General features: G+C 40.8%; 1 protein-coding gene across 1 annotated transcript; it reads left to right on the top strand.

The window, feature by feature from the left end:
* Nucleotides 1-4223: 4223 nt before the first annotated feature.
* Nucleotides 4224-11904, top strand: LOC128356919 (voltage-dependent L-type calcium channel subunit beta-3-like). Its single transcript, XM_053317106.1, has 14 exons — nucleotides 4224-4265; nucleotides 6149-6268; nucleotides 7238-7360; nucleotides 7467-7582; nucleotides 7668-7741; nucleotides 7856-7875; nucleotides 8054-8131; nucleotides 8337-8395; nucleotides 8497-8597; nucleotides 8691-8842; nucleotides 8934-9029; nucleotides 9374-9544; nucleotides 11527-11629; nucleotides 11696-11904. Exons 1-14 carry the CDS (start codon nucleotides 4224-4226, stop codon nucleotides 11902-11904), a joined length of 1464 nt encoding a protein of 487 aa, XP_053173081.1.
* Nucleotides 11905-12193: the final 289 nt, after the last annotated feature.

Raw genomic sequence — 12193 nt, 5'->3', positions numbered from 1 at the left:
AAATATATTTATAGTTGATATTGAATTTAAAAAATAACAAAAAATAAACAAAAGAAAAACATGAATTGTATTCCACATTCAAAGTGGATGCAATTAAATTAATTGTCAAAGTGAAAAAATATTTAAAAAGTGCAGAAATCAGCTTTTGTTTAAACTTAAGCTGAAATTGAAAAATGTTAAAACGACAATAGTTGAAACACTTCATTAAAAGTTCTTTAAAATAAAGTTGCACATTAAAACTCACTCTTGAAGTTTTAAGAATGATAGAGGGGTGATATTCTTTTCATACCAGAAAGCGTCTTTTGTTTAATATCTGTAAACACAATATTCACAAAATTCCTGTTACATGCAGAGCAGCGTTAGCGTTGAGGGAAAGTGGAGCAGTGAAGCTGGGAGGCATTCCTGGTAGAGGCAAAAAATGGCTGAGCAGGCATCTTCCTCAGGAGGGGACATTAGTTATCCTGATTGGAGGGAAGGGGTTTTGGAGGGGCGAGGGGTTTAATGACAATCTCCAGATTCCCTGAGAATATTGCATGGCTTAAAATATTCATGATGCTCATTTTGAAGGCCTGGGGCAACGTGACGTGTGGGTTCATTGTTCACACACAAGCACCTTTAGTTTCTTTTCAATCATCACCTTCTCTCGGCACGCATATCAGGCAAACCCGACCACCCTCCTCCTCCTCCTCCTCCTCCTCAAAGGTAATACAGTATATGTTTTATGCAGGGGGAGTAGATTTCACAAACAGAGCAGATAGTTTCTTGTCTGTGAAAGGGGTGGGGTGTCTATGGAGGAGCAGTGGAGTATGACTCATTTCTGCAGCAGGATACAATAAGCAGTATGCTGCCATAAATGTGGATGTATGTGTTATATGTAGGACATGAGGCTTTGAGGAAAAAATGAGTGGGGGGGCGAAGGGGTGGGGGGGTTTAAACAGCTGTTATAATGAATTTACAACAGTTTCCACTTGTGCATGCGGGAGTTTGATCTGATATACCAAATAATGTGAGAGAGGTGGTTTCGATCAAGTGATGCAAAAGCTGTGTGTGTGTGTGTGTGTGTGCGCGTGTGTGTGTTGGGTTGAGGTGGGGTAAGAATAGAATAGAAGGTGTTGCTGTTAGTCGACTCCAGTGCAGGTCGTCCCTGGTTAGGGGATGGGACACAGTGTGTAGTGTGTCTGCATACAGAGCGTAGTGTATAGAGAGAGGGAGGGACCGGCAGCAGCAGCATCACCACCACCACATTAAATGAGTAAGTACAAATGACTCCCAACACAGTCCGCTTCTTCTTCTACTTCTTCTTCTTCTCCTCTGCATCTGAAACTCCTGTCTCCCCCATCCTCCTCTTTGTAGCATTTCCATCGGATGGTTGCCGCTCATGTTTTTCTTTGTCTTCCCCCTTCACCCCATTCCCTCTTCTCTCACACACACACACAGGTCAACAATGCTTTTCTTTCTCATTCCTCCACCTGCTTTACTTTTTTTTTTCTTTTTTACCCATGTACGCTCCCCTCTCACCTTTTTTACAATTTTTACCATCTCATGTTCTCCATCAAGAACACCACACTTGCTCTTCGATTTGTGTGATTGATCAATCTGACAAGTGCCTGATCTTGACTTTGATACTGATGTTTAACCACTGTGTGATTTATTGCTTTGTGTATCACAGAGCTCTGTGCATGTGTAACTTGCTGATATTGAATTATGACCGCACAGTTAATCGAACACTTTTTGAAATTGGATATTTGGCTACAGGATTTCCAAATCGCTGGAGTTGCAGTTTTGTTGGTTTTTTTTTTTTTTTGGGGGGGGGGGGGGGGGGGGGGGGGGGTGTTCCAGCCTCCTGAATAATGTATTCTGCTGTTGTGCAAAATCTCCTTCCTGCACAAAAAAAAGCCAGAGAAATCAGATTTTTAGCTTTAGCATGCACACTTTCCACATTATACAACATCATCTCAAAGGAACATGACATGCAAATTTCTTTCTTTTTAACCTACTGAAAACTACTGAACTTTAGTGCCAACCCAGGTGGGGGTTTTTTGTTTGTAGAGTATAGAGTATGGAAGCTCAGTTGCTTATAAGTGGGTATACTTTTAACTCTCACTGCTACTGTTTAACTACTGCAGTTTAACTACAAACATAGCATTAATTCTGTGAATCAGCAAACCAATAAAAAGTCATCTTGGCTGCTGTCTGGTTAAAATGCTCTCTGCATGCTGATGTCTGTACATTTACACTTGGCAAAGGAACGCAGAAGCACCACTGTCATTTTGTTTGAGAAAATATGGGATTGTGAATGTTTGCTGTTCACAGAAGCTCAAGAGAGTGGGAATTTTAGTTAACTCTTAGAAATACTAACTGACTGCTTTTCATCTAAGAATTATTCTTGCACTTCTTGTTGGGATGATGTTGTTGGTTTTAGCTTTCTATATTCAGACTGAAAATGCCAGTGACCTTTTTAAAATATCAAATTTCTCCAAGACTGTGTAGAAAAAATTTCTCTGAAACCGACACATTGATGCCTGTAAGTGTGTCTTTGTGTGTGTTTGCATAGTGTCTATACTTTATTATACATGTACATATCATATAAGCACAATTTTCTTTTCTTTTTTCTGTTTCACTGTATTTAAATGACAATGAAACAAATGACAGCAAACATCTGGAGTCGTTTATAGTGTGACATTATCTACAAGTTGTCAAGTAAGACGTGCAATTTTAGAGGACTTTCATCTGCGACTGAGCGCTCACCAAATATTACTGAGTCCCAGTAATAATGTTTTACTGTTTACTGTCAGTAAACAATAACATCACTCTTTTATGATACAATGTTTAAAATACACTTTATAGTATCTAAATCTTTAGGTAAATTGACTTAAATAACTAAAGAATTTAAAAAATCTACATTTTTTGTTTTCTTTTAAATTATGGGGCAGTAATTATTAATCATTAAATATTAAGTTTCTATCAAACCAAGATTCACAAACATTAATATAAATCTATATAAATTAAAGCTGTTGTAATCAATATTAGTTTGTTATCAATGGCTCAATTGACTATGTGTAACTGACTCTGCAGTTCTCTATGGAGCATTCAGCATCTTTACTGTGTCGATTGACTCTCGCAGCTCTCATAGCATTGTTTCCAGCTGCAGTTAGCAAAAAGCTGGTGAACATAGTAACCCTTTCACGGCTAGAGAGACAGAGTCCAAAACATTGGTTGTTTTTACATTGATTGTTCAGGTGGGCACAAACACGACTCTAAATACATTTATCCCTTCATAAGATGATAATACTATATGTCAAAGTTATTTCTGTTTGTTTACAGCTTCATATGGTGTCCCAAGCGTCCAAAACATGAATTAATGCAGGTTTGCTCACAACATTAATAACTGATCAGATACTGTACAAAAAAGACCGTCAATCAATTTTAGAGCGGTAGATTACAATGAATCATTTTGAGTTCTGGTCACAGGGTTATATTTAATTTGCACAAAAGTATGACCCACACTGCCATTTCCAATCTACATATTCTATTAAAAGAAAAAAAATATAAGTGAGAAATGAGAACACATTTGAATGTAAAATGTAAAACCACTGAACAATGTATTAGTAAAACTGTAGTGAAATTAGAAGAGAGATCCCCTGTTGTTCTGTCCCTCGACTGTAGGATGACTTGGCCCTCCTGAGGACTCAACTAGCTGGATGACACACTTCCCCGTCGGCCCCTCCCTGTGGAGTTGAGGCCATCAGTGTTGCAGTGTGTGAAGAATAATCACAGAAGCAGAATGGGAAAGGAGCAGAGTTAAATTTAGCCTCCAGACGGGGACATTAGCAGTGAAAAACAAGACATCCTCACACCAGACGATAAAGATGTAGTCATGTCATTACACACTCTGCAATGCAGCTTGGGCTTCACCTGCAATATGCACAATTTTTCTGTCCAGTTACTTTAGTAGTAACACTTGTTTGTTTTTTTTGTTGGGGCGGGGGTTAACAGGTAGGCAGCAGGACAGAGAGCGTACAGCAGCCTCACGTCCAAACATTAATAATGAATGGCAATCACAGCTTAGGCAGTTCACTGTGTTCTAACATCATTAAACAGCACTCTGACATAACGCCTTTCCCCTGCGCCCACCACCACATTTATTCCACTTTTATGTCTGTGTGTTTGAGTGCGCTCCCAGTGAAGACAGGGACGCCGTTACAGAAAGAAAATTCAGATTCATGTCTTTATCAGGCTCTAGCGCCATCCTCCTTATCAGCCAGGTATGCAACTCTCTCTGACCATTTCTATCTGTGTTTCTCTGTCTCTCATGGTCTTTTTTTCCTCCCCACCTTCTCTCCCCTTCCCCTTCCCCTTCCCCTCCTCCTCTGCTGTGTTTCTCCTCTTTTTCTTCTATCCGCGGTGAGTATAGATATCTAGGTCTCACTCCACTCCTTCATAGCATTTTATTATGTTCTAATCTCATCTTCCCCTTGAGATAGCCTCGCTTTATCTCGTCGTATAGATCGTTTATACCTCTCTCGTTGCACCAACCATCCGTCAGTCATGCTCACTCTCCGTCCTCGTAAACATCTTTCTCTTTTCAGTATATCTTGTCAAAGATATTCACCCCACACTTCTCTCTCTCTCGCTCTCTCCCTCCCTCTCTCTCTCTCTCTCTCTCTCTCTATTTTTCTCTCTCCCTATCTATCTCTGTTTTTCCTCACCCCCTTTTTCCTTCTCTCTCAGTGCTGGTCTGACACTGCTGCAGTGTTGCCTTGCAGAGCTTGTGAGTGCTAGAAATCAGATCTAGTTATCTAACATAGACACTCACAACAAACCCAAAAAAAAACAGGAGATGTTCGCTTGCTGTTTCTCTGGGGTTTGAAGTGGTATTGTTGGTATTTTGGGATATATGTATGAATTCTGACATGCAGCTGGAGCAAAGGTGGTGGTTGCTTTTCATGTCTGTGCACTTTTTTGTGTGTATTTTGAGCCTGAATTTCCTTTTCTTGTGCTGCTGGTAATTGGTCCTCTGGAGGATCTGTTTGTGTATGTTGGCAAGATGGATGACCACAACTAAGTCACTGCACTCTGGAGTGAAGTGGAAACCCAAAGTGAAAACTGTATTACACGTCATTTCTCAATGTATTGCTTTATTTGCAAGAATGAGCCTCATTGTCTCAGCGCATATAAATGTAATGTAATTTTCTTGTGTGTCTCGTCCATCACTTCTTTTATTTCTTGTTTTGTCTGCTGTCTCACCTTTCTGTTGCCTAACTTGGTTTTGTTTACTGCAGCAGGGTTTTTTCTACTGACAGATTCAGGACTGAGCTCCTTCAGAGAAGCCAAATAGATACCAAATATAGGAGGGCTGAAATGCACACAAACACACACACACACAGAGACACACAGAGTGCCCAAACTGTATCTAGAACACCACTTCATATTCGTTTCCTTTTCATCTTTTTCTCTTTGAAAATCAGCATCATGGTTACTGTCTGAATGTCCCATGGCCATATGATTATTTTAACCTACAATGTATGATACAGACGTTTAAGAAAATAACCACAGAAGTCTTCTGATTAAAAGCCAGCAGCACCTATAGGGAAGTTTTTACCATTTTACTTTGTGTTTGCTCTATCTGTCGCCTTCAGCGTAATGTGCGAGCCATACCCACAATGTGTCCTTAAACCGCTTACAATGAAAAATGATAGCCAGCATATATTTTGCTAATGGGGAGATGTCCTTGGAGAATAAACAGGGGAATAAAGGATGTATATGTGCTGCACTGTGGGGGATGATGGAATGGATTGGGGCCAAGCAGGAGAGAAGAGGAAGCAGTTGCCTCCTTTGTGCTATATTTGGTCTGCCAGAGGATGGCTGGTGTGGGAGAGAAACGCATTGTGTTGTAGATACACGCAGGCTCATACATGAATGTGTGCATGAATACAGACACATATTTGAATGCACACCTGCAAACAAACAGGATCAGAGAGCAGATGAAAGTAAAAATGGAAACAGCAGATCTCTAGCCTCATATGAATACGCTGCAGTAACCTTAGTGTGACTAGATAATCTTCATGTAAGTAATTAAATAACCATGTAATTCCTATATGACACAATAATATCCCTAACATGTCCACCTCCAACCATCTCTGGACAGGGGTCGGCTGATTCGTACACCAGTAGACCGTCGGATTCAGACCTGTCAGCAGAGGAGGACCGCGAGGCGTATCGGCGTGAAGCCGAACGCCAGGCACAGCTGCAGCTCGACAGAGCTAAGGTAGGTCATACAGTGATTTACACTGATACATGCTGTGGTGTTTTTCAAGTTTAAAAATGTGTAGGTGAAAGGATGAGGCCGGCGATGTTCTGTATTTTTGTAAATGTCAACAAACCTCATGAAATCTCAAAACTTTCCAACTTCACTGTGCTCTCCATAACTGTGAGGCCCTATGGTTCATACTGAATACATTAAGCTTTAAATCTGGGTTACAAATTTGTATTTTTATGTTTTTAAATGTCACACTGATTTCCTAAAACAGCTGGATACTGTAGTTTCTAGGAAGGTGTTGGGGACTACTTTTGTCAAGGGGTTAGTGCACTTGTGTATTACAGTATTCGGATGGTATTTGTGGGTTCAACTCAACATTAACTGCAGTCTCCATGTTCATCAATGTGGCTCATCAATCTGTTTTTAATATATTTTGAACAACAATGGAGTTTCAAGACACAGAGGAGTAAGAGATATGAGGGTTTAGGTCTTTTTTGACAACAAATATTGAATATCACAAGACTTATCCTTCATGTCTTGAGCCACATGTCGAGCTCCTCTGCTTTGGGGGCTTTCTCATATGTCTCATCTACTTTCACCCCACTATCTGTAAAGAACAATGAAGCACAGTTGAAAGAGTCAATCCAAAGACATAATTTAGTCAAACAAAAGATTTAAACCTATTGTACATCTGCAGTCAAACTTCTGTTTTTCAGTGGACGCAGTTAGAGCTGCAACAATTAGTTGACTAGTCAATCTACAGGAAATGAATCGTCAACTATTCTGATAATCAATTAATAATTCAAATGCCAAACATTTGCTAACTTTAGTTGCTCATGTGATAATTTCATGCTTTTCTGTCATATCTGATATTGAGCTTGGTCATTAGTGACAGCCCTAGACACAATCTGTTAGCTTTCTACTGGAGTTTCCATCATTGACGAGTGTTTTTCTTGTAATTATTTATTGTTGCTACAGTCCAAACCTGTAGCGTTTGCAGTAAAGACGAATGTGAGTTACTGTGGAGCTCTCGATGAGGACTGTCCGGTTCAAGGAGCTGCAGTCAACTTTGATGCCAAAGACTTTCTGCACATCAAAGAAGTGAGTGATTATGCATTAACTAATGATGAAGAACTCCTCCCTTACTTTAAAATAACAAAGACATACAGTATGTGACACGGGACTGTTGTCATTCTGAACTTAACAGAAGTACAATAATGACTGGTGGATCGGACGGCTAGTAAAAGAGGGTGCGGACATCACCTTCATCCCCAGCCCTCTACGACTGGAGGCGATGAGACTCAAACAGGAGCAGAAACAGAGGTTTGTTACAACCAGGATATAGTTACCCTTCAGAGGATGTGTTTCCACAGTTCAAGTTTGATAATTTAGTTTTCTGTTGTTGCAGGAAAACAGGGGGTAACTCCTCTAGTCTGGGCGACATGGTGACTGGAAGCTGGAGGACTACACCGCCATCTGCAGGTGAATGTAAGTACTAAAAACCTGTCCAGTGTGCTCCAAGATCTCTTTGCCTTCTGCTGTCTTCTTTCTTTTTTTCCTTTATTGATTCCTGCATTATTTTCTTGTTTTCACAAGCTAAACAGAAGCAAAAACAGGTAGGTTTGCATGAAATAATATCTCATAATGCACAGTTTAATGACTTTTACCTTTTTAAGGGACAAAGTACTGTGTTTCATTGCTTTTCCAGACAAACCTACCCTTCCCCCATTGTTTCTCACCCCTTCTTTCTCCATTCTCCACCCCTCTCCCCTCGTCCTCCCATATTTCTGGCAGGAACACGTCCCCCCCTACGACGTGGTGCCCTCTATGAGGCCGGTGGTCCTCGTGGGACCATCGCTGAAGGGCTATGAGGTCAGCCTTTCCCCGTTTCACCTCCAGTAGAGAATAACTGCTTCGCTCTGCATTATTTGTTCTGTTGAAACTGTTCCTGCACTGCTGCATTTGTCGTTAGCTGACTATCTGAATTGAACATTTGATTGTGTGTGTTTATACGCTGTTTTGAAGGTTTGTGTCTGTTTAAACAAATCTGTTCGTTTCCTCTTATCCTCCCATTTAGGTGACGGATATGATGCAGAAAGCTCTTTTTGACTTCTTGAAACATAGATTTGAGGGAAGGTCAGTAAAACTGAGAGATAATAGAATAAATCCTGTACTTGTAGAATGTCGGGTCCTCAATACATCTGAACAAAATGTTTTGTCATTTGTGACAATTACAGAATCTCGATCACCCGTGTAACTGCAGACCTGTCCTTAGCCAAAAGATCTGTCCTCAACAAAAGACCCATAATGGAAAGATCCAACACTCGTTCCAGTCTAGGTAACTGCGAATGTTAGCATGAAAAATCAACAGGTCTTTGATATAAAGAGGCAGTGAATTTTCTGATATCTCTCATGTGTGCGGTCTGTGCAGCGGAGGTTCAGAGTGAGATTGAGAGGATATTTGAGCTCGCCAAAACCCTGCAGCTTGTGGTTCTGGACGCAGACACCATCAACCATCCCGCACAGCTAGCCAAAACCTCCCTTGCTCCCATCATTGTCTATGTGAAAGTTTCTTCGCCAAAGGTAGTGTAGGTTACTTCACTCATGAGCGATTTGCTTGGATGTAGGCTTCCTTATCTTCCCTGACCTTTAATGTCTCATACCTTCCTCCCAGGTGCTCCAGAGGCTCGTCAAATCCAGGGGGAAGTCTCAGAGCAAGCACCTGAATGTGCAGATGATGGCTGCAGACAAACTCTCTCAGTGCCCCCCTGTGAGTGGAGCTAGGGTTTCATACATTTCCACTGCTATAATGCTTGGTCCTTCCAAATCAACCAGTACAATATGTGCACTGGTTAATACATAATATTTTATGGGATCAAGTCATATTTACAAAGTGAAAAAAAGGAAGAAAAATCCTTGATCATTAATTTAAATGATCTGAGTTTGCAGTAACTACCATTATAGTTTTCTAATCATATATACAAGGTGTTTGCACCTAATTGGTGGTTAACACTGCTTGTAAACCTGTAAGAGTCCAGCTTGAATTGACAATTCCAACCAAAGGCATCACAATTTCTTGTAAAAATCATGTAATGTTGTTTTTTTCACCTGTAGGATATGTTTGATGTCATTTTGGATGAGAACCAGCTTGAAGATGCTTGTGAGCATTTGTCTGAATACCTTGACGTTTACTGGCGTGCCACTCATCTCCCAGGCACCACCCCTCTTAATCCCTTACTGGAGCAAAGTCTGATGACTCCGCCTTCTGCCATCTCTAGCCTACAGGTGAGTTTGTTGCCCTCGTTTGTTTAAAATGAGGAGAGCTCGAACATTGTTTTAATACTTTTTTAAGATTCTTCAGTAGGAATCTTGTATGTTGTCACTGTCTTTACCAGCTCTTCCCATCTCAGATTCTCACTCTTGTGTTTTTTAGTTAATTGTCTCCAGTTGTCTTGTGTGTTCTTTCACTCATCCATGCTTAACATTTTTGCAGTTTTCTGAAACACAGGAATTAATTGAATGATCGCTTACAAAATGGGGTGAGTAGTAGGGTTTATATATAATATATATATATGTGTATATATATATATATGTATTACTATTTGCACTCTCAACCCCAACAATCCCTTTTTACACTCCTGACACCTGAACGCAACACACAGGTTGAGACAGTGAATGAACAGCATTTTATTCATTCAGATCTCATCACAGAAAAGATGACATGTTGTTTTTATTGGGGATTTTTTTTGTTGTTTTTAATTGCATCCTTCCTCCTTTTCCTTAGTTGATGGTCTCAGGTGAATCAACACTGCTCCGACAGCTCTCTGGGAGAAAATTCACAAAGCAGGGCTTCAATTTCATACTAGTATTGAAAAAGTGCCTGAAATGACTAAACATTTGCATGGAACGTCAGCTCAGAAAAAAAATCTCAACCACTGTTCAGTATATTAAATCGGCGATTATCCTTTCCCAGGCATTGCTTTGTGAATGGAGCCCCCGCTCACAGTGGCACATAACGCTATCTTGAATGACAATGCTAATTAACGGCACATGACCGATGCTTTAAACAGTGTAATACACAACATTTTACCTCCAAGAGTAACCCCTTGACCATCCATTCAACTGTTTCACTGGCATTTCTTTTCAGTGTCTGTATTAATCTGTTAACACACAGACAAAACACTGTAAACACTTTGAAGAAGGCTTTACCGACACTGCAAACACTGCTACATGCCAGATATTAACTGTAGCAGCAGATTATGGCAGGTTATGCTTAGTATTTACTGTCATGATTTCCCACATATTATAAACTTTGACTGTGTCTTTGAGCAGTGCACTTGTAGTTTGTGCCTTTGAACTCTAGAAACAGAGACTGCCCTCATAAATATCAAATAGCATTTCAGCAACAGAGGTTAGAAAAAATAATCAGCAACAATTTTCATAGTAATGGGGAGTCTTTTTAAAGAAGAAAATACGTTTGTTGTTCTCAGCACTTCTCTGTGAGACTTTGAGAGAAATGACGATTTTCATTGTTAACTGAAAACCTTTAGAGTTAGAGCTCTTGGCTGACAAAATAAGCAATTTTAAAATATCTGTGAATGGAACTCTGGGAAATTTGTATCAGCCATTTTTCACTAATTTCCATGATACAGACAAAACAATTATTTGACTCACTGAAAAAATAATTGATGGATTAATCAATAATGAAAATATGATTCAGTGAATTTACAATCCTTTTCATTATCAATTAATCTGACCAACATTTTCTCGACAAATTAAATTTACTAAGTTGTGAAAAATGGATCATTTCTATTTTCAAATTGCTTGCTTTGTCTGAACAATTGTCCAACCCACAAAGATAATCTATTTATAATTATATCAAACAGAGAAGCAGAAAATCCTCACATGGAGAAGCTATAATCAACAAATGTTTGCTTTTTTTTTTTTTTTGGTAAAATGTTTGCTTCCATATAATTGGAAGATGGTATGTTATCGCAGTGTTTGTAATCATTACAGCTATGTTAGAGTTAAAGTCCTTCTTCATATGGTGTTCGCATTACTTTGTCCACCCTCTGTGTGTCTGCTGTGGCAGAAAAACTGTCACACCTCTTACCAGAAGCTACGTACAGATGTTGTCCTGGTTTCGGAGGTAGAGCTGTCCTCTGATTCATTCTATCTTTTTTTTTCTCTTCATCACCACTTCAATCATTCAGAACCAGAACAAGAACCAGCCGCAGCCTCGTGAGGCGGTGGGCTTGGAGGGCGAGGAGGAGGAGGAGGTGGGCGAGGAGGCTCACTCCCCCTTGGAGCAGGACAGTCTGATGCCGTCTGACGAGGCCAGCGACTCCCTGTCTCGCGGCCGGAGGGGGAGCCCGTGCCACAGAGGGGGCGAGGAGGAGGAAGACGAAGAAGAGGAGGAGGAAGAAGAAGAGGAAGAGGAGGAGGAGGAGGATGAGTATGCCTCTCCGTGCCACGCTCGCACATACAGGGACATGTACCCCCCTCACCGTGGGCACACAGGCAGTGCCCACAGTGCCAACGGGCACGAGTCACAGGACAGGCTGCTCCAACGTGAAGCTCAGCAAGGTCATAACCAGAGGAACAACCGCCAGCGCAGCCGCCCCTGGCCCCGAGACACCTACTGAGGAAAAAAAGCCCCCACCGGCCTCCAGATCAGCACCAAGACCCCCACCCTTCCTCCCCCCAACTGTCTCCACACACACACAATTTAAAGATGAAACAGCTTTCCCAAAATCAGCTCCAAACAGTAACCGCAATCAGATACAAACAAACAAACAAACAAACAGATTTTAGCGTTTAGTATTTACAATCACTCTCTTCCAGACTCCCAGTTTCACTTTATCTAAACCGAGGGGGATGTAACGACCTCTCCAGGGTTAGATCATTCAGATTGTCAACAGGGCTACTCAACTC

This window comes from Scomber japonicus, chromosome 4 (genome assembly GCF_027409825.1).
Source record: "Scomber japonicus isolate fScoJap1 chromosome 4, fScoJap1.pri, whole genome shotgun sequence".
Lineage (NCBI taxonomy): Eukaryota > Metazoa > Chordata > Actinopteri > Scombriformes > Scombridae > Scomber > Scomber japonicus.
This window is presented reverse-complemented; position numbering and strand designations above follow the sequence as displayed.